The sequence below is a fragment of the Triplophysa dalaica genome, chromosome 22, assembly GCF_015846415.1.
Source record: "Triplophysa dalaica isolate WHDGS20190420 chromosome 22, ASM1584641v1, whole genome shotgun sequence".
Lineage (NCBI taxonomy): Eukaryota > Metazoa > Chordata > Actinopteri > Cypriniformes > Nemacheilidae > Triplophysa > Triplophysa dalaica.
In genome coordinates this window covers 18,294,749-18,317,939 of record NC_079563.1, presented here as the reverse complement: position 1 = coordinate 18,317,939, position 23,191 = coordinate 18,294,749, and the positions used below count along the sequence as shown (strand labels likewise).

Sequence of the window (23,191 nt, the reverse complement as noted above, 5' to 3'; positions counted from 1 at the left end):
TTTTAATCAAAAATCCTTTTGTGTGGAGCCCAACCCACATGACTTACTTTTGCCATTAAAATTACCCCGTAAACAACAGATACGCACATCAGACTACAAATAAAACAAAAAAGACTACACGGGTAGTATCCCCTGCTAGCATAATATTGTAATTTAAACAGTTACGATAAAAAAAGATTTAAGAAAAGCTGTTGTAACCCACATAGGTATGATGGTGTTTCATGTTAATTACTTATATGTGACGTGTTTAGGAATGCTTTTCATATTTTATTTCGAGGGAATTTAGTGCCACGCTCAGGGTTTGGTTTCCTGAAACCTTCTTAACGTTACGTCATTCTTAAATTATACCTGAAGATTGATAGCGAGCTGAAGACGTGATTCAAAGGTTTCGGGACCCAGCCCAGATTTGTTGGTAAAAACACATCATGGAAACTCCTGTTCAATCTGATAATTATATGTCTTCTGAGTTAATATTTAATAAATCATTAATAAGAGAAAGTTTGAAGTTCGACTCATATTTTATTAAAGGAATATCAACAAAAAAATACAATCAATTGAAAAAAACACTAAATGACATATTTTCTTTAAATCACAAATGTTAAAACGCGTGTAATGAACTGTAAAATATTTTAAAGGTTTTAAGCATCCTCGTTAAATTCTACTGTTGCTTTAAATTTGTTTTGTCACATACCACATCGCATGGAACAGATCAGAAACAGCAGAAGGTTCTTTTATTAAAAGCACATCAATTACAGTCCATAGAAATAAAAAAAAATATGGAAATCGTTCCCAGTCAACAGATTTCACTGGAATGAAAAAATAAAGTTTGATCGAAACGTCTCTCCAGTTTATCCACCACTATTAATCTTCCTCTTCAGCGACGATTTTCTCGATGGCGGCCCAGTCCAGTTTGCTGAGAACGCTGCCGGTGCTGTCAGAAAGAGCGTCGAATCCCACCAGATCTCTCAGAGGATCCACATCCGCGAACGCTTCATCATACTCCTCAAATCCCTGAACGGAACACGAGATCACATGAGCAGAAGATCGTGACTGCTGTAACATGTCTTCAAGCTGAAGATACTGCATCGGCTCCACAATCACCTGTTTGTTCTCTTTGTCCTTAAATCGCAGAATGTTGCTGACCTCAGCGGAGTCCCCGGGGTTGCGATCTTCCCCACGTGTCTGATCTTTAACTGTAGATCGTTGGAAACCGTTTTTCAGCTCTACAGAACACCACATGTGTTGAAACATGGACAAACACTTTCCTGTAATATTACAGTCACCCAAAAACGTGTTCAAAAAATTCTCACTTGGATGATTTGTCTTTGTTTCTTGTCTGGTTTTGAGGTCTGTCAGCATCCCACGTCGTGTCACTTGTGATAACCGGTCGCCTGGAAGAGCGCTCACTAAAAACAAAGGACATGCTTAGACACCCAATTTCGTCAGCTCATGTTCCTCCAATAAAGCTCTACTGAGTTTTACTGAATAAATCGTGCAGCAGTAATAGTGATGGTTTGTGGGTTTGTATGGACCTGGTCTGTGTAGCCCGAATCTGTTGCTCAATGATCCGTTTGGTTTTGTTGTAGATTTCCTCTGAAGCACAACTGTTTTTCCAAGAGAGGACACCGAGCGTCTGTAAGGTCCCATTTGACCTTTAGGGCTTTTCTTGTTTCTCATCGATGACTGACTGCTGCTCCTGAAACCAAATCAACATTTTTTATCCTGGTTTGTAAGACACTTTGCTTTACACTTCAGTTCGACTTGTACTTCCTCTGCGATAACAAACAGACCACAAGTCATTTACTAAATGAGATTTGTGGGATCTGACCTTTCTGGGAGTCTCTCTTGAGGTTTTGTGGGGAGGTTAATAGGCGTTGTGAGCAGATCTGTGATCAGACTGCAGGCGTCACGAGCTCTCTGTTCATAATGCTCCTGTTGAATCACCCTGAACACACACAGAACACAATGAAGCGTGTTAAACTAACATACATCACGCTAGCTGATGCTAACTAACATTAGAGAATGTTTTTACAGCACACACGAGTGAAGAATCATACTTGTCTCTTTCTTCTTTTGTTCTTTTAGTTGTTGCCAGATCTACAGATGATGGATTCTGCAAAGAAAATAATCATAAAAATGTTTACTGTTTCTTTATGAAGTTTAAAATGTTGAATCACATATTTTTTTTTCCAGATTAGCCACCCATCATCGCTTCATCCCACCTTCCCTGTGCGACAGAAATTTCGAGAATTTTCTTCCAGTGACAATTTGAAAATACTGTTTTGAATATGAGAAAATGTGTATAGCTTTTTGTTGATACCGATATATCGTAATTAATGATACACGCTCACCTAAGCTTAATATCCACCAAAACATTGATGCTTCATGAAAATAAATTAGACCACGATAATAAGCACCACAGAATCATACAAGGGCTATAAAAAGGTCGGGCCAAACACATTTGTTACACGGTGTTATTCAGACTTTATCTTATTTATTAGGAAAACATAAATATGGCTGATTGAAATATTGAAATTAAAGATGATCTCATAAATCATCTCACGTGTGTCAGAGGAGACGTGAAGGGTCTGTGCTCTTGTTCTCTCTTCTCATCTCTCTCTTTGTGATACTTCATCAGTCTTTCTCTCTGTTTCCTCCTCATCCAGATCCTCACGTCCCTCCTCTCCTCCTCCATCATGACTCCTCCCTGCTTCACCTCTGACCTGCAGCCCAAACAAACCAATCAAGCTACATCACTCCCAGGCAGCTGTATATTAAACCTCTTTAAACATCTGTATTTAGCCCGTTGAATCACACCTGCTTGATTTATGAGCTTCTCTTTGAGAAAGCCCCAAAGCTGAGCGGGACAAGGCCCCGTCCCTGATTAACTCTGACAGGATGTCTTTCACATCGCTGAGGCCAGTCAGACCGAGAGTCTCATCCGCCCGTCTGAGGAGAGACAGACAGAAGTGTCAATCAAGAACACGACAAACACAAGACAGTGTTGCTAAGATCAACAGAAACAGTGAAAATCTTTCTTACGGTTCGGGATCCTCAAACAAAGATTCTGTCAAATCTGCAGGTAAATAAACACCAACATCCGTTACACAAGCATGAACACGCTGCTCTTGTTTCACTGAAAACAGAGATCATGTGAAACTGAGGATCATCTACATCGCTCAATATCAACGTAAACATGGAAATGTGAAACTGGATTAATACACAAATCAAAGTAAGCAGATGAGGTTAATATACCTGCAGGAGGGGAATGTCCTCCCGGGGCTGAACTTTGGTTGCAAACAGTAGAAGACAAAATCTCCTCGTCTGCCAAATTCATCATTGACGGGTTGTCATTTTTCACTGTTGATCCAAAACCGAAACAAAGAAAGTGTTTAATGTTTAAAGTGATTCCATAGTGTTCAGCAGCTGTCGTGTATCAGTTCTCTAACCTTCTTGTAAGCTTGTCACATGTCTGGAATAAGGTTTCCTCTCCACTCTGGGCATCACGACAGGGTTTTGTGTTTCTATGGTGTTGACCAGCTGACAGGAAACACACATTAACACACAGTCGACTGCAGATGGACACCTGATGACGTGCCCTACAGCCTGACACGCTAGGAATCCATTTATTATATATCAGCCTGCCGCTTTAATGACCGAGCGGCAGCATTTACTGTTACGAATGCATTTTTGACACCGCATAAGCAGTAACAACACAGATGATACGCTGTAGATAAACCCCATGTTTGATTGCCTTGTGCCTTGTGTGAACTGAATCTCATACCAGTCTAGTGTTGGCAAACTCTTTGTCGATGTTATCGGCGATGTCCTGCAGTCTGGCGAGCTGGGCGTCCATCTCTGTCAGCCGCTCTGAGATCTGAGTCCGGGACATTAACACCCGGTCCAGAGAGCTGGAATGGATCTTAACGCCCGAAAGCACGCTCAGAGTAATGGGATCTCCGCCGAGCACATCATCAGCGTCCACAGCTGGAGGAGACGAGGATCTTACAGGAGGACCTGCAGGAAAACATATGTGTTAAATGATGCCCCGTTTGCTCTGATCCAATGATTTACTTTAAGTATATAGTGAAGGTGAATTAATTCATATAAATGTTTACCAGGAAGCTCATCTGTCGAGAATATTGGCTTAGTGTTGATTAGGGCGGAGTTAAGGATGGGGACTGGGGCGGGGTTTACAGCACGGGCTGCCAAGAGATGGAGCTGAGCAAATGAGGGCGGAGAGTTGGGGGCTTGGGATGGGGGTAGATTCTGTAGCAGAGAGTCATCCGCCAAATCGATCACATTGATGAACCTTCTTCCCTCAGCGGTCTACAAGGGAACAATATTTCATCAAACTTGTTTAGTCGAACATAGAGAGTTTAAAATAAATGTTGAAGCGTAACACTTACATTATGTGTGTTTGAATCGGTGCCCTCTGGAGATTTTTCTTTAGAGAAACGCAGATTCAAGAACACATCTGGAGGAACGACTGGAGCGACACCTACAAGACCTCCATTGCCTGTAGCTGCACATAAAACCGTGATTTATTACAGGTGACAAAACAGCTTTTACATCATTTTCTTTAACTATATTGAATTGTCCGTCATAAATTGTACATCATATTGCAAATGAAGAAGAAACTGCAAGGGTGATACTTTTGTTCATTTACTGTATGTATAAGCTAGCAAATAAAACGTTACCGTTACAATAGATGGTATCGACTTACAAGCGCTAGGCATTATGGGAGATGAGGGCAGCTGAACAGACACGGCTTTATCGGTGATGGACCGAGATGGTTCTAGAGTAAACAGAACTTCTATATTAAACAAGATTCTTCAGTGAGTTGAGGTTTATGATTTTAGATACTGGAACGCTGAAGGGAGCACATACCAGGGTCAGTGTTGGTACAGGCGTCCTGGATTTCAGGAGGTCTCTTCTGCGTGGAGGCGTATGCATGGAGCTCGGCTGATGTGGAATACATCTTATCCAACAGCATCTGTCCAGTTAGTTCAGAATCCATCGCGCCTGAAATAGAAAGGAAACATGGAAGAGATTAAACATACTGTGTGTGAGAGACACAATAGATCAAAAACAGAGTTTGAAAGAGAAACAGAGACTGGAGAGAAGAGTCGTGTGGGCTCACCTAAAGGAATGACATAACCATCATTCTGATCTGACAACTCTTCTGCAGGCTGAAGAATCTATAAAACGCAATGAACATCGAAATTATCTTAATGTAGATTCAATGATTCAACTGAACAACGAAACCTGTAGTTTGGATAGTCTACTACAGTTTTGATGATTCATTGTCTCTTTAATGATTCCCTGTAGCTTTGACGGTTTACTTCATCTTAAATGTAGTTTAAATGTTTACTACAGCATTAATGATTCATTGTAGCTTTTTTGAATCACCGTAGCTTTGATGACTCACTTCCGCTCAAATGAAGCTTTACTGTTTCCTATAGCATTAATTCACTAAAGCATTACTGATTCGCTGTAGCTTTTTTGAATCATTGTAGCTTTGATGACTCACTTTAGCTTTAATGATTCACCGAAGCTTTGATGACTCACTGCATCTTAAATGAAGCTTTACTGTCTACTATAACATTAATGATTCACAGTGGCTTTTTGGAATCACTCTGGCTTTCTTGATTCACTGAATCTTTTTTGATTCAATGAATCTTTTTTGATTTAGTGTAACTTTGATGATTCACTGTAGCTTTGATGATTCACTGTAGCTTTGATGATTCGCTTTAGTTTAAATGTAGCTTCACTGTTTACTACAGCATTATGACTTTTATGATTCACTGTATCTATTGATCAAAAGCAGCTTTGATGATTCACAATCTATTTATTGATTCATTGTAACTTTGATGATGGACTTAAGCTTTAACGATTCACTGTATCTATTGATTCAATGCAGCTTTTTTGATTCACTGTATCTTTAATGAATCAACGTAACTGTGATGATTCACCATAGCTTAAACGTAGCTTTAATATTTCCTGAAGCACTAATAATTCACTTTATCTATTGATTCAATGCAGTTTTGATGATTCACTTTAATATTTGTTGCTCTCAGTATCCAAATCCAGGTTAAAGTTCTTACCTCATCTGGAGGTATGATGGACTCCTCAGGTCTGAACGTGACTTTTATCTTCTCATATTTAGTTTTCTCCTCTCTCCTCTTCCGTCTGATTGAGAGAACAGAGGATCATTTGACACAAAACACATACAGCTACAAACAGTTCAGCGTTCACACACTTCAGTAAAAGAGAATCACCTCTTGATGGACGGGCTGCTCGTGTGACTGTTCTGCACTATCTTTTCTGTTTTCAACAGCTGTGGTTTCCCATCAGCAATTGCCGTCTGCTTCTCGGCGCCCCATCTCAACAGCTCCTCCATAGGGATGAGACGAGGGGTTCGTACCTTGGGCGTCTTGATCCGCATCTAAACATCACAAAACACCATTCAACTTACAGACATCCCACACACAAACCGTACAAAGACCAACGCGGTGGACACTCACAGCACTGGGCGGATCAGGATCTCTACGCAGCAGCTGAAGTCTGGGGTAGTGACCTGTGCCCGCGACACAAACATTGGGCGGTTTTGGCGTGGTGGATTGTGGGATGCGAGGCAGCGTCACAGTCCGTTGTGCGTCGGGGTGAAAACGCAACAGAGGGAGACCAACCCCTGGAACGCCTCTGTGAGGAGCAGGAGGGAAACGCAGAGCTCCTGCACTTCCTCCCGTTCTCTCTCTGTCAAAATGAAGGTGTGATGGTGGTGCTGATGCTTGGACCCACGTTCTGCCTGTATCCTCAGCTCTACACCCAGATGAGGGTCTGGACTGACTAGGCAGAATGTTGATGTGAACCGAAGCGGGGTGAGGACTCAAACCCCAGGCCTCCTTCACCGGAGGAGAGGGAGGTCTCGGATAACTTGGCTGTGGTGGTTGCAGCTGTAGAAGACGGAGTCTGGGTGGAATGGGAGCGGTCCTCTGCGCAGGTGTCTGCGCGACTGCATTATGCGCAGTGGTGAGAAGCCCTTGTGAGGTCGGGATGAAACTCCTTCCGTCTGTGTGACCGTCCTGAGGCCAGTCTGGGCGAATGGTCAGCTGCTCGAGCGCCTTTAAGATTGTACAAACAAAAAACATCAGGATACATAAATATAAGCTGGTAGCCGCACAAGACACCGTTACAAATCCTACCTGAGGTCTGAAGGGAAGGTTTCGTTGTTCAGCGTCGTGTCTGTGATTCACAGCAGATGTTAAATGTACTGGATGTCCGTTCTGCTTCCGATGGTGATTGACCCTCTCTTCTCCAGAGACTTGTGTAGGACCTTCAGGGCCGTCGCATGAAACAGAGCGGATGTTCTGGGTTTGACCGTGTGTGGGTTCAGATCTGTGGTCACACGGAGGCGGTGCAGACGTCACAGCTGTCTGTGATAGCATCACATTAGACCCAAGCGGGTTGTGTTGAGACAGCGGCAGGTTTGAGAAGGACGCCCCCACCACTTGCATGAGACTCATGAAGTTGATCTGCTGAAGCTGAAAGAGACAACCAGGAGAACTGTAAACGTTTGGCTCATGTTTTGGATGAGACGAGATGTCCAGACTAAATCTATGCACCTGCACTAATCGGAATAACTCGTCCTGAAGCAGCTGTCTGACGGGATCCGTCTGCGTCTCTGCTCTGTTGTGAGGTGCATCAGAACCGGGTGGGTGACTAAAGCTCTGTCCTTCTGTCTGTCTCATGCCCTCTTTTGGCATCACGTGTGAAGACTGCTGGACATCTGACGCCTCATGTCTGTGACCAAAACGCATATTAGAAAAAGAGGCTGAGGACTTCACACAAAACCGAAAGAACTGAACATCATCTTCACCTGCATGCTTCTACGGGAGCGTCCCTGTCCAGCGTTCCATAGGAGACGTGATTCCCCTCAGACCTGAAACAGAATACACACACAAATGGGAGGTAATCTGATCGTCTGATAGGACGAGAGGTTTGTTTAGAGTCACCATGGAACCGAACCGCAGAGCTTCACCGCCTGTGAAGAATGACAGCCTTGAGTTTATATGGCACGCCCACAGAGCCTTTTGAAAGACGTATGCTGTCTTCCCGTGCTCACGGTAACTCGATAATTCCCACTTCAACCTGGAAATAATTTATGAAATGATAATATTTTCTAAATACAGTGTAAGTGGGAATTATCACATTTCCGAGAGCACGTGGAGGCAGCATTAGTCCTCAATGCACAATTCAGGTTCTCCAAAAGCTTAACGACAACAATGGGAATGAAATGTAAAACTGTAAAACATTCTCTAAAACATTAAATGAACATGCAGGCAAGTTCTTTTTTTAAACAGGGTTCAACATAGTAAAGCTGCAAAAAACAAAGTAATCCAAATGTCTCTTGTTCTTTTTTCTCATGTTCATGATAGAAATCTATTTATATGTTGAGCTTATTAAGAAATGCTAATATGGCCTGGATAACATGAAATAGAACCGCAAGATTTGACATTATTTATATTTTGCCATATGTGAGCATAAAAGGGGCTCATATACATCTGGGATGGCGTGACGGTGAGTAAATTAGAAGAGAATTTTCATATTTGTGTGAACCTTTACTTAAACTCATATCTAAAGACTTACGCTAAATCTTCTGAAAGTTCTTCTGTGTGGAGACTCTCCAGATCAGCCAGTGTTAACACCTGTAAAACATAATCGGTGCATTTGATTTATTTACTGGTGTTTAGGTTGGTCAAGATTGATCTTAGAAAAAATTAAGAAGAATCCTAATTCTCGAAACAAAAGCTGTCGTAAATATCATCTTAAAATCTCCAAAGGTAAAATGTTGAATACGTGTATTTGGTTGTTTCACATGTGACGTGCATTGTATTGAGCCGGAATCACAATTTTGATTTTTACTTCCCATTAAGGAAAATGTATTTTGATATAGGCTAATAATAAGGTCTAGCTCACTTTAGCTTTCATTATCATAGTGCTTTTACATTATTCTGGAACAAAGTGACTCGAAACGGAGAGGGTCACAAGTCTTATGCCGTAGTAACAAATGAAAAGTTTTTTTATAATTTATATTGCAATAAGTATATTTTTTAACGCTTGCTAACATATTAGATCACATGTGATCGTAAATGCCATTTAACACATCACCTGCTAATATATCCAGGCTACATAAGAATGCGATGATCATGTTACACACATTACATTAATAGTATAGATAAACATGCACAGCTTACACACGAGCGAGCGAGTTAAATCATATTATTTTATTCTAACGACAAAAATTAAGATGTTCTTTGAAAATGTTTGAGACTGTTTTAAGAAATGTTTGAGAATTGCACTTACGAACTTCATATAATTTATCTTACGAAAGTTCTTATATTTTGTCTTGAGAACATTTTTGTGAATCCGGCCCCAGGATTAGTATCTATCTGTGGTGCTGTAGATTCATTGGTCAGCACTCAATCACCTGATCTTTGGCTTCTCTGGGAGCTCTGCCCAGATTGGACGACAGCCATGTAGCCTCAGTGGCATCAGCAATACTGCTTTCATCTTCAAACCAAACAACACAGAAACGTTTGTGAGGTGGTTTTTGAAAAAACAAAATGTGTAAAACTCTGAGATCTGATCTGACCGTCTTCTGCCACAAGTGACCGTCTGATCTCTCCTCTAATCTCTGTGATGTTATTTTGTAAATCAGAAATTACATCCTCCTCCGCAGAAAGCGGACTGTCTGTCTGATCCACAACATCTTCAACCTCACTGTAAGATCAAACATTTACATCTTAGAACCTTGTCTTGTATAAAATATGTGACATTAAAATCACACAACATCTGAGTGGTGTATACTCACTCGTGGCTGTAGGTGTGTTGGGCGTTCAGGTCTGGCAGGATGGCGGGTGTTCCAGCAGACGCCGGGTAACCCGTGTCTTCACTTCTCTCTCTGTCTTTCCTCCGGTCTGTGATCGACCGCTGTACTGAAGCAGGAGATGTTTTCCTCACGTGAACTGGAGGAGAGTGACGCTGCTTAAATCGCAAAGACAACATGACCTGTCATTTACAGGATGTGGATCATGAGATCCAAATCATGTCATTTCCCAAAATAATGTGTTCTTAAAATATGATAAAAAAGAACTAGGGCCGGATTCACAAAACTGTTCTTACGGAAAATGATAAGATTGTTCTTAAGATAAATTATAGGAAGGTCATAAGAACGTTCCTTCTTAAAAAGTTCTCAAACAGTTTTTTGAAAACATCTTTATTTTTTCAATAGAAATAAAATGATGTTGCTTTGTAGGTCAATCTTGAGAAGAAAAACTAAGAACTGCCTTTAGAAGTTTTTACGGGAATACAAAATAGTCCAAACTTTTCCCTTAAATTACAGTGGCAGACAAAGAATTTTCTTCCGAAGAATGTTTTGTGAACCCCCCAGTCCACTTAAAATGCAAACTCACTCTAAAACCGATGTCATGTTCATCTGTGGCCCTCAGGGCGGCGGTGTACCTCTGCTCTAAAAGCTCCAAAGCAAACAGCACCGCCGGTGTCGTTGCCTTGACTCTTATAACCACAGAATCACTGGAGCACTCCGACTTTATTCTGATTGGCTGAGGGAGCAGAACCCGTCTGTCCGCCCAGCGCATCATCCATTCCAACAGCCTGGCCAGCTGAGGAAACCGGCTCTCCAGCATTGAATCCAGCTGGACCTGAACGTCTAATTCAGCAGGTGAGAGGATCTTAAAGGCCCAGGACTCGAACGGGAGAGAGCTTTGACTGCCCCTGACCTCTGAACCAATCAAATTCGCTTGCGCAGACGGTTGGCCATGCCCAAAAAGTCCTTGCTGCTTCCCCACACCAGGGAGAGCCTGAGCCGGCGTAGCGTTTGAGGCTATCTGGGCATTGCTTTGGACAATTGAACCCGGTCCAATGGTGACGGGAGGTTCTGGGGTAACCGGGACAGTTTGGAAACAGCGGCCGGCCCGGAACAAAGGTAACCGTGCACCAGGATTACAACCGGTTTGATATCCGTCTCTCTGACGCCGTTTGAGTGTTGTTAGCATGTCAAAGGTCACAGAGTGAAGCTCCTTCGTATGAAGCTGTTTGGAGAAACTGCTCAATAACGGCAGCTCAGAGTCCTCGGCGTCCAGACTGTCTTTCTCCAACACATAACTGAGAAACAACTCCAGAAAGAGTGTGTATTCTTTATCTTCCAGTTCAAACTCCCACGTTCCCACTGTGGGCAGGCATGTGGGTTCCACGTGAGTTGATTTTGTTCCTTCGGGTTCCAATGAGTTTGAGCGTTTATTTTCTTTTTTCTCATGTGTTGATCTATCAGGTGAATCCTTCGTCGGTCTAGTCCTTGAACTACAAACACAGAAATAGGAACTTTTACATTTGTTAAATATTGAGTTTAAAGTTTGACTGAAACTGAATCACAAAAACAGTACAGAATTTTTTTTGATGAATAAAGTATAATTTATCGTATTATAATGTGCAATCATTTATTAACCGATATTCACCTACAGAAAAAAAGTGTAGAGACCATTTTTTTATGATTTTCAACGTTTTTGTAAATTTTTTAGGAATGTACAAAAACATTGTTTATTATTTAATCATGCTTTTTTTGATTCAATACATCAGTTATGTATTTAGTAAAAGTTTTAAAAATATTTTTCTATGTGAAAACCTTGATTTTTCAGTTTTCATGTCTCTTGTCATGCTGTCTTGATGTTGGATGACTTTATGTCACTCCTGAGGTTTGGTTTTGTTGAAATTCAACAAAACACTGGACTGGAATGACCACAATACATCTAAAAATTATGATTTAATGAACATTTGGAATGGTCTCTTCATTTTTTGCGGCTAAATGTATTATTATTTGTATGACTATTTTAAGAATACAGTATACATTCTGTATATAAACACAAACACATTGAAGACTAAAACATTTCTCTATGTCAGCAGAATTACCCGTGCAAAGTCTTGGTCTGCGGTTCAGGGGAAAGCGTTTCAGACAGAGTCTCAGCCGTGTCTCCTTCACTGTACACTAGAGGACGGCCGCAGTCAGTCAAAGTGCTGTCACTCAAACTCGGCCCGAGAGAGAGACGCTTCAGTATGGAGTCTGCACCTCCCCTCTCCTCCTCCTCCTCTCTCTCCCACAAGAACTGTTCAGCTGCGCCCAGGTGCTTCTCCAGACGCCGAAGCTCCCGACGCCGCCGTCGCAGCTGATCTCGAATCAGAATCATCATGCTCTCTCCGGCAACATCTTCTCTATGACTTCCTGATGGCACATCTGTGAGAACATGAGCAAACGCTATTAATGTTGATATCTGTGCTCAAATCAGAGCTGAAGTTCCTCCGTTTGGAGGAAATCGCACACGTTTGGGTCAGCGTGAATGAGCTCATCTTACCTGCTGTGGTGTCTGACACCAATACGGGTCTCAATCTCTGCACTAGTGAGGTATACTTCTCCCGTAGTGGCACGCGAACAGACTCCTCCTCTTCGGGGAACACTCTCGCCAGAGTTTCTGCCGTCTAACCATCGGAAGAGAAGGACAGGCGTACAGTTACACACCCACAAACATCAATATAACTATATTTATCAGTAGGGTTGGGTTAAAAATATGGATTTGTCAATTTTAATCGATCTTCAATTTAAAGAAACAATATCAATCCTAAACGCTTGTGCCTCAGAGAACGTTATCTGTATTTCGCCTCTAGTCCAGAGGATGACACCATTATTCAAATAGAATTTTAAAATCGGTTTAATTCATATACCTTTCAAGTTGTTCATGATGCACATTTACAGTATTTTATTATTTACTGTAGTGTTTGGTTACTCAAAGTGAAAGGTTCGATTGTGTAGGCTTCAGTTATCAGCCTATATATTTAAATATAGATTCCATGTCTGCAAAACTAATATTTAAAAACAATACTTGTAACTAATTGATATCGAATCGAAACTAAATAAATTTATGGTCTCAAAACCCATCCCTATTTATCAGATTGTTTAACTATGGTGTAAGTTTTCCAAACGTAAAGTAAATGAAAATTACCACATGACTGGGCGGTAGTTCAGCCACCAGACTCAAGACTAAGTCTTGCAGTGCTTCTTCAGCATTCAAGAAACGACAGAAAGGTAGAAGACGACATGCCCAGCCCAAGGCCTCGATGCACAAATCTGCCACGATAACATCACTAGTCTGTGAGGTTAAAACACGGTCAGCACCAGGACTGTTCAACATGAATCAGAAATGTTATTCACTCATTCACTGCACCTGAGCGTCTTTCTGCTGGTTCCTGACACTCTGGTATCTTCTACAGGAGATGGTGAGCTGGTCTCTCGCATGAAGCATCCAGCAGAGGGCACACAACTCTCTGAAACATACTGAAAACAAACAGACCATAATTTGAGCTTCACATGGATGCCAACTCAACGCTCACAACCAATCAAGAGAGACATACTTATGGTTTGCACGGTAACACCGTCCATGTCTTTCCTGGACCCTGATTGGAAGAATCCACGATGACTGGAGAACTTTTTCAGTCCTTCTGGAATGAATTCAACGTTAGGCTCAGGCGCCTTCTTCCGGATCTAGTAACCCAAAACATTGATTCGGTAAATAACTATAAACGAGCAAACCGAATGTTGATTGTAACACAGTGAGCAGATGAATTGTCACCTTGTGTAGTAGATGTCTGCAGTGATGCAGCTTCCTGATGTACCACTGTGCCGTGGGCCGAGAGCTGTGTGCGGATCTCAAGAGCAATAAAACCTTCTGTATCAGTCCGGAGAGCTGACAGCGAGAGTCTCTCTCCAGATCCAGACATGCCGATCGCTGTTACCTACAAAGGATAAAATCAAATGTAATCTGCAGTGAAAAGCAGTATGTAGCAGTCAAAATTGAAGAAACATCCGTGTCTGATGTGTCCGTGATGTACCTGTGTGTCTGGTGAAGGTTGTGGGCAGTACAGAGGGGGGGCAGGCAGATAGAACGCTGCAGGTAATAAAACAGGAAGTGATGTTGCTCGTTCCTTGGCCGATTCGAGCAGGCGTTTGAGAGGTTGAGAGAAGACGTCAACCTCGGCCATGACCGATGCCTTTAAGATCTCTTGCACTGATACCTGAAGAAGCTCCACATCCTCGACACAAGCTGGGTGTGAAAGGCAGACCAGTTATTATAAAATCATTCTCCTCAAACCAGGATCATAAACATCTAACCTATGTTTACCTGTATTGTCATTTCCTTCAGACTCGACCGCTCGTCCCAGTAACATCTCCAGCTGAGTCTGAAAGATGACGGCGGGTTGCAGTTGTGTAGGAAGATGAAGCTCTCTCCATCTAAGACTTAAAATTATATGCAAACTTAATGTTAAAGGTTATAGTATGACATCATCTCTCCGTGACAGATTATTGAGTTGACGTCACACACCTGCTCATGTCCAAAGGCTCGATGCAGTAGCTGCTGTAGGCCAGGCTGAGGGTCGCTGCCATCTTCCAGTCGCCCAAATGATGCGCCATCCACGCGGCTTCTGGCAGCAGCCCGCCCAGCAGGAGGAGCTCTAGAGCGTAGTCCACCGTCCACACGTCAGACAGATGCTGAGAACGCAAGCCAACCACCACACGGCTCTGAGACAACTCCACAACGCGCCTGCCCGCGTCTGTGAGAGCAAATGCCAAGACTGATACTTAAAGGGATAGTTCATCCAATAATAAAAAATTATTTGAGACATTTGCCATTTAAAACCTGTTTATGACTCTTTCTCCTGTGAAACATAAGAGAAGATATTTTGAGAAATGTCTCAGTGGTTTTGAGTCAATGAGTAAGTCCATGAGAGTCAGCGTTGTTTGGTTATCGACATTCTTCAAAATATCTTCTACAGAATAACCACACCACAGTCCCAGCAGAAAGAGTATCAGCAGTATGTTGATGTACCGTGAGGTAAGTGAAGGGCGGGGCAGCACTTCCACACTGTGTGGAGGCAGAATGCAGAGAGGACGGTTGGTGAAGTACGCCGCCATAAACCTGGCCAGTGACTGAACCACGGCAAGAGCGGCTTCACGCCCCACTGGCCCTAAGAGCCAGCCCTCAAATACAGGGTCATCTACAGGACACAGAGAATGGGTAAGAACTTAGTTAGCAGCTCAAATGACAACAGCAAAGTGAATAACACTGATTATCTCCTCATCACAGCACCTATTAGTGTATGGGATATATTGGGCAACAAGAGAACATTTTGTCCTGAAAGTTAATGTGTTAGAAGCATTAAAAATGGTCGACCATAAGAATAAGAGCGAGTTTGACCACGGTCAGAATGTGATGGCTAGACGACTGGGTCAGAGCATCTCCACAACTGCAGCTCTTGTGTGCTCAGTGTCTATCAAAAGTGGTCCGGAGAAAAAACAGCAGTGAACCAGCGACAGGGTCATGTGCGGCCAGGGCTCATTGATGGACGTGGGGAGCGATGGCTGGCCCATGTGGTCAGATCCAACAGCTTAAATTGCTCAAGAGGATAATGCTGGTTCTTCTAGAAAGGTGTCACAATACACAGTGCATCACAGTGCGTATTGGGGACCGACACAATATTAGGAAGGTGGTCATAATTTTATGCCTGACCGGTATATAATGATCTACAATTTGAGCTGTTAGGTACAATTTCACATTTGACTTCAACCCATATTGCCCTAAGCAACCATCATTAATTGACAGCTGACATGCGCCACAAACTTGACTTTGAATCAGGTTTTCTCTTTTCAATGTTTTATTTGTAACGGAGGAAACCCCACCATCCAACCCCGGCATCTCTTCCGGATGTCCTGTATATGGATGCAGCTGTCGTGTCAGGTGGTCACACAGACCCTGAGCCTCCCGCAGGTGATACTGGAACAGGTGACCGTACAGAAGGGCCAGACAGTAGCGTGTCTCCAGATAACACGTTAACGGACCTGCTGTGAGACACACAGAGGATGAAGTGAGTTTTGAATTATATGTGACCTGAAGTCAAAACGACTGAATTAAAGTCTGACCTCTCTCTCTTTCTGCACACAATTCAGCTCTCCAGACCCGAACACTGTCTGAGTATTCACCTAAAATAAATAGCTCTTCACCTGAGGAAGGGGAAAGATGTGAAACATTATGACATTGTACAATTCCCTTAATTTTCTCATTTTATAGTTGATGAGTTTGATTCCAAAATGAGATAAATCAAGCATGCTTTTATTATGTTATCATGTTTTTATTGTGTTTTACTGTGTTTGTTAGCTGTATTTTTTTGTTATTTTGGCTTAAATCAAAAGAAACCAACATCTGTTTGATTGATATTAATTGGAATGCACAATAAAAAAACTTTGCAAAAATTTTTGAACATTTTTAGAAATGGAGTTCTCTCATTTAGGAACCAAACTCTTAATTTATTCTTAATATGGTGCGACAGCTACCTGTGAAATTTCGCAGGGCGTGGCTTTTCTCAAGACGGTCTCCAGCTGTTTGCAAAACCTTCTGAATTTTAGGCATAATGATTGACATCATCTCACATTCAGGCTGCGTGCCCTCATCACCTTTGCTGTTGTTTAGCATCATCTGGTATTTCAAAGCTCGCCTGTACACGTCACGCCAAATAACCACCAATCTGTAATACATAATACAAACTCTGTCGTCATTTATTTACCGTCATGTTATTCAAAACACAAAAGAATATATTTTGAGAATCGTCTCAGTGGTTTTGTGTTCATACTATGGAAGTTTACAGGGTTTAATGTTTGTTTTTTGTTCGATAAATCTTCTTTTGTGTTCCGCAAAAGTAAGAAACTCATACAAGTTTTGATGACATAAGGATGAATAAGCGATGGAATGAAATATTTTTTTTTCTTAAAGGTTGGTTAGCACAAAACAGATCAAAGACAAATATCTTTTAATAAAATATACTTTCTGTAGATCTAAAAATTAGAAGCACCTATTAGATGGCAGACTTCTGTCCTGTGCAGTTGGTTTCGTGATCTCACTGTTAATATCTGTGTCCTCATGTAGAAGCCGGACTGCAAAAAAGTCAGAGGAACATAAAACCTGATCATCTTTCCCATAATGCAATGTTCTCGACTGGATGATGTAGGTCAGATTCACGCTGTGAGACACCTCCCGCAGGACGAGCAGAGCTGCGTTGAAGTTGTGTGAGGAAAGCGCTAAATCAGATGATGGGAGGAACATTTCAACAAATCGTCTGCTAAGCTCAACTGCGACAGGCAGACAGCTGCTTCCTCCGCAGCGTGTGGTGTCCCAGGGCAAAAACGACAGGAGAGTTCTGAGGATGTGATGGGTGCTTGTGGCCCAATTCAATTTATTTTTTCTGCTGATAAAGGCGCTGACCCTAAGAAGGTTTATGAGTCGGACGACGCAGGCGATGGTGTACTTGAGAAGACGCTCTCTCTGCTTAACAGCGCCTCCCAGAGACACGGCCAGAGCCCAAACTGTCTGGATATTCCTGTAAACCCTGGTGAGATCCTCCTGCACGGCTGAAGATGTTGGTTTTGGGTCTACTGTGTGAGCATGAAGAGTGTCAAACATTGACGCAAACTCCAGCTTCCCCTCACTTTCCATGCGTGAGTGTAGACCATCGTCAGAATCATCGTCATCTTCCTCACCCTAAAGAGAAGACACTTTTAAAATTGACTGTAATGCACAGCCTCCCGTGCCGTTCATAAGCTACAGCGTTAAATGTCGGCTGACCTGAGCTCTCTCTGTATCCCCAGTCTCCTGCAGATACAGCGGTAGAGTAGAGAGAGGTGGTTCTGTCTCTTTAAAAGCCAGCAGACTTCCTGTGAACATCAGAGTGGACATGGACTCCAGCCTGGATCTGACCTGAGGCTTTACGTCAGAAACGATACACACAAACTATCACATCAGCAATAAAACACATCATTTAAATCCCACCCTTCAAATAAAAAAAAGTCTACCTCCACCCGAGATGATGACCCCATGACCTTGCGTATGTTCTCCAGACCTTGAGCAGCGTCCAGTAGGAGAGCGCTCGTGATCACAGTCGCAGACGGCCGTCTGGGCAACCGTAGCACAGTCACCATGTAGCCATCAGACACAATGAGCAACGGTTGCCGTGGGTGACAGGTGATGGAGTAGCGCTGTCTCATAGGGTCACAGAGTGACGCGCTGGAGCTGGAGAGAGAGCCATCTTGTGTGTGAAGAGGTGCTGGGGGTCTACGGGAGAAAATGGTGACATGTAGATACTTTTATTAATTGTGAGGACAACTAAAATATGCGTATACAAATTCCTAAGCATTTTACCCTTGTATGGTGTTCATGTTTTAAGGTAGCATTTTTTTGCTTTTAAATAAATACAGCCATAAATATTATGATATATATTATTATATAATATGATGATATTTAATTGCATTTAAAAGCCTTTCTAGATGTATTGTGAACATTCCATTTCTATTTCAGGAGTGATGTTAAATCATCCAAAAGAAAATGTGAAGACTGACAGCATGACAAGACACATGAAGACTGCGGATAATATCCAGGTCCTTACTTTAAATAACTATTTCTGAACTTTTTTTTCTAAATACATGTACAAAAATAACTGTTGAATTCCTTGAAAGTGAATATGAACTTGCTTTCCTTGCAGTATTTGAGGTCTGAAAATTGGGTGAAACGTTGTTCATAGAATAAAACAAAAATGAACATTTTACCTAAACACATACCTATAAATAGCTTATTATAAAATCAGAAATTTCTAATTTTTTCTGCAGCTGTATCTCAGCTTTGGTGACAAAAATGTTAAATGCTCTCTAATTTAAAAAACCCTGAGAAGGGAAAAGTTTGCTGAAAAAAATAAGTTGTTATAAGTTGCCCGTGCATATATGAGACACGTCAAAATTGTCCGGATAACCGCAGTTACCAATAAATCCTACTGAAACCGAGCTGGCTGCGATAATGCAAGATATCGATTATTTTATCGACGCGTAGCTTGTCCGTGAAGACCGGCTCTGGGATCAGTAGGAAATGCTGCTCGATCTAAAAGCAGAGAGTTTGAGTTGCTTATAACGTGCATTTAAAAAAGCAACACCCGTCAAACGTGATCATTCTAAATATACTTTATTATCATAAAAATACCTAAAGAGGCTTGAGGAACAGTGATAAAAACAGGTCATTGGGCATTTCCCAGAACTACATGTGTTATGGTCTTCTTATGCAGTGCCTATTTTGAGTTTCTGCACGAGAGCGCCCTCTGGCTTTCGGATGCAGCAGCATTTTACTGTACTTCACTCACAAGTGGTGCGTAAATAACGTGATATATATTTTCGGTTAACCGGGCAGATGTCTAGTATACCCATTGCTTCATATTAATGTAAATTAAACTCTGCGTCAATATATGTATGACATGAATTATGGTTAAGAAACGTATTACTTGTTACGAGAAACATAATTGGGTGTGTATAGTTGGTTATTACTGGTAGGATCTAAACTGGAAAACGATCCATCCATGATGTACAATAAAACTGTGACGTTATTCTATGCCATTTGGAAAGTGTCAGCATGTATCATTAACAAATTAACCTGTAGGTGACCAACGGATGAAGAGGCAGGAAGTGGGCGGGACCAAACTCAACGTTGCATCCAGTTGTGGACAGAGACACCAGTCCGCCCAAACGTGCCAGCATGAGCAGAGAGCCCCTCTTTAAAACGCAGACAAGATAAAGGCCTTCTGTGGTCCAGCTAACACTCCCCACCCAGTACGACCTGCAAAACATTCAGGGATATAAGTGGGTGCAAATGTCCCTATCTGTTCGGCATGTGGGTGACTTTTGAATAATGTGTAAACAAACTGTTTGTAGATGAGACTTTTGAAACACTTACCTCACATACTTGGCTGGAATACTGATCGCCTTTAGACCACATCCTCCTAACAGACTAGAAACTGTGACAAAGTTCTGCGTGCTGACGAACAACACCTGAGTTACCTGTCAGACCCACAAATATCATCACATTCATGACGTACTGAAAACAGTGAACTGTACATAAAATGTTGTGACTGTACCCTTGGGTCCTTCTGGTTAAGAACTATCGCCAGTAATTGACCATCTGGTGATAGTGCCGGAACCAGAGCTCCTCTGGACTTCACAGGTCTACATGGAGGCACAAGCTGACCGAAGAGGTAAGACTTGGAAACCCAGTGTACAGTAAATCCTACCGAACTGTAGGATTATAATTTTAGCATTGACAGCAGTCCAAATTGAAAATGATGTCAACCACGTTCTCACCTGTGCTTGCTTTCCTTTATCATCTCCCACTGAATCTTCAGAAACGTGATGGTCAACTGCTCTTCAGTACTGAACACAAACACGCTCAGACACACGTCACCAACGGCCTATAAAACACCACAGGACATAAAACACAAGCGATGACTCAGCCTCTGCATCACATCCCACTTGATTTACCTGATTCTTCACAAACACGCTATGAATCGACGCCTCTTTGCCCTTCGAGGAGGGAAGCTGAGTGTTTTCAGGATGTGATATCTCGCTCCAGCGTCCTTTGGCTGTGATATCTCGTGGACTGCTTAGATCCTGAGGTGCCGAACACTCCCAGAGGAACACCTGCCCCGTCAGAGCTCCCAGGAAAACCCTCTGTCCGTTCTCCGAAACCAGCAGAGAAAGTCGAACCGTAGATACCGTACCTGCATGAGACAAAGCCGGAGTTGTTTCTATCAGTTGTGTCCACAACTACTTTCTTTAAAGGGTTTCAAGCAGAACTATACAAAGGTCTCACAAACCTCTGACGGAAGAAGCCAGCTCATGAACGGCAGGGATAGCAGAGACCATCTTTAAGGAGTCTTTGTCTTTATTCCACAGAAACAGTTCTCCAGAGACCAGAAGACCCACAAGCCACATACCTGCAGACGACATGACATAGAACACAGCTGTCAGATCAACAATAAGAATAAAAAGTGATAGTTCGCCCAAACTATGAATATTCTGTCGTCATTTCCTCACCCTCGTGTTATTTCGAACCAGTATGACTTTCTTTCTTCTGCAGAACACAAAAGAAGATATTTCGAAGAACGTCAGTTACTGGCACCCTTTCACTTGCTTTGGTTTCGTATCCATACAATAGAAGTGAATGGGTGCAGAGCTGTTCGTTTACAAACTTCCTTCAAAACATCTTTTGTGAACTGCGTATGACAAAAAGTCATTCAGGTTTAACATGACAATAGCGTGAGTAAATGATGACAGATTTCCATATTGGGTGAAATATCGCTTTAAGATTTAAGTGTACATTGGAATTACACCAGCCACGTACCGTTCGGAGAGGCGGACATGGTCACCACTTTCTGTAACATCGGCTGAAGTTTCGGTGTCTTCTTTTTAGTTCGACCCGACACCAAATGTATTTCACTGAGGCGATTGTCATCTAATAGAAAAACAGCCTCTTTCTCCTGAAACAGAAGAGAAAATAACCAAGCGCTTATGTATAGCAGATGACACTGAGGCGCATCTACACAAATACATAAGATGTGACTTTCTGTAATTTGGGAACACGTGGTCTTACCTTCCCCAGCCAGCAGAATCTGGGCCATGGCTTTTTGCGCTTGATGCTGGATGACAGCAACACCTCCAACTTCAACTCCATTCTTGGCATTGATGGTAAACATCAGAGAACATCCAAACACCATGTTTCTCCTCAGCTCAGCTTTATGGAAATCATTTGATGATAAAGAAACATAAAGTCAGGCAAACGGGAAGTGTTATATGACAGGTAAGTAAATCACTTAGTGTTTAGATCACAGACAAAAAACAATCAAATAAATGCGAATTACCGGCATCATACCGTTTTATTATTTCAGCATTAAGCTGATATCTGTAACGAACACGTATTAATGTTTTAGCACAAATGAGTGTGATTAGCTCGCACGTATGATGCATAAACCGTTACGTTAGCTACTGAATGTCAACACAACACGCGTGACGTACAAACACACATCTGTAAGGCTATACATCACTATTCCGGTTCACTTTATACTTTACCATCATGCCATAACTCTGACAAACACATTTCGCGTCTGCTTATTCCACTTATTTCTTTGTTTTTCGAATCTCCCTCCACTTCCGGTATTCTCTTCAGCGCAAACAGCTCCCATGATTCCCGCCCCGTTTCCATAGAATCAGATGCGCTCGAGAGGAGTGGAGCGCATGCGCGATCACGATCAGAGTACCACAGTTGAGCTAGAGCGCGGAATGCGCGCGTCCGTTAAGAAGATTTATGACCGTATTACTAACAGTGGCTATAGTTTATTATAGCCATTATCTTATCACATGTAACAATTATTAATTTAATAATAGTTTTTATTATACAACGATCATAAAATACTTTTTTACCTATTTATTTTAATTATTTTGCTTTCAAACACTGCATTTTTAAATTGGATTATTATAATACCAAGGATACCCAACCCTTACTTAAGCTTGGATTATAATATCACAACCCATCAACAAAAACAGTCAAATTGTCAACATTGATTACTGATGTCGTGTTCATATCACTAGCATATCAGAAGTAGCCCAGCGACAGTCAGTACCCGTGATATTAATAACCGGGATAACTGATATTGTGTTTATACATTTACATTTAGTCATTTAGCATCCAAAGCGACTTACAAAGAGTTGAGGGAGCCATAAGAGATATGTCATACAGGAGCAATAATACAATAGGTGCTATTACAAAGTTATTGGGTTTCAACAAAAGCTAGACAACTACCTGTTAAGAGAAATAGAGAGGGTTAGTGTTTTTATTATTTATTTGTATGTCAAGTATTTACCGAAGAGATGGGTTTTAAGTAGTTTTTGAATGTTGTGAACGCAGGGATCTTGATGGAGTGTAGGAGGGTGTGAAAGCATGCCGGTGCCGATCCAGAAATAGTCCTATAGGCAAGCATTAGTGACTTGAATCTGATACAGGCTTCAACAGGTAGCCAGTGGAGAGAGACGAAAAGGGCTGTCACATGAGCCCTTTTGGGCTGTTGGATGACGAGGCGTGCTGCTGCATTCGGAACCAGCTGGAGTGGTTTGATAGCCTTTGCAGGAAGACCAGCAAAGAGAGCACTTCCATGACACCCTGAAGGATCTGCCGGAGAGGTGGGATTTGAACCAGCGGAGAGGAGA

General features: G+C 42.1%; 1 protein-coding gene across 1 annotated transcript; it reads right to left on the bottom strand.

Moving 5' to 3' along the window:
- Positions 1-505: 505 nt before the first annotated feature.
- Positions 506-22,195, bottom strand: cplane1 (ciliogenesis and planar polarity effector 1). Its single transcript, XM_056736984.1, is given in 53 exon segments — positions 506-1,223; positions 1,311-1,406; positions 1,533-1,696; positions 1,829-1,945; positions 2,058-2,113; positions 2,564-2,723; positions 2,818-2,949; positions 3,043-3,136; positions 3,256-3,360; positions 3,450-3,540; positions 3,785-4,017; positions 4,119-4,329; positions 4,410-4,525; positions 4,727-4,798; positions 4,891-5,025; positions 5,144-5,201; positions 6,108-6,192; positions 6,282-6,448; positions 6,528-7,127; positions 7,209-7,547; positions 7,629-7,806; positions 7,883-7,945; positions 8,653-8,711; positions 9,494-9,576; positions 9,659-9,786; positions 9,878-10,074; positions 10,479-11,385; positions 11,992-12,313; positions 12,432-12,555; positions 13,077-13,223; positions 13,299-13,408; positions 13,486-13,615; positions 13,704-13,859; positions 13,963-14,174; positions 14,253-14,368; positions 14,454-14,682; positions 14,958-14,979; positions 14,981-15,126; positions 15,809-15,970; positions 16,049-16,129; positions 16,460-16,650; positions 16,975-17,660; positions 17,745-17,882; positions 17,972-18,230; positions 19,590-19,772; positions 19,890-19,993; positions 20,071-20,227; positions 20,294-20,400; positions 20,471-20,709; positions 20,806-20,925; positions 21,333-21,468; positions 21,582-21,722; positions 22,058-22,195. Coding segments are annotated over 52 exon segments (9,375 nt in total). The 5' UTR covers positions 21,672-21,722; positions 22,058-22,195; the 3' UTR covers positions 506-861.
- Between the last annotated feature and the right edge of the window lie 996 nt (positions 22,196-23,191).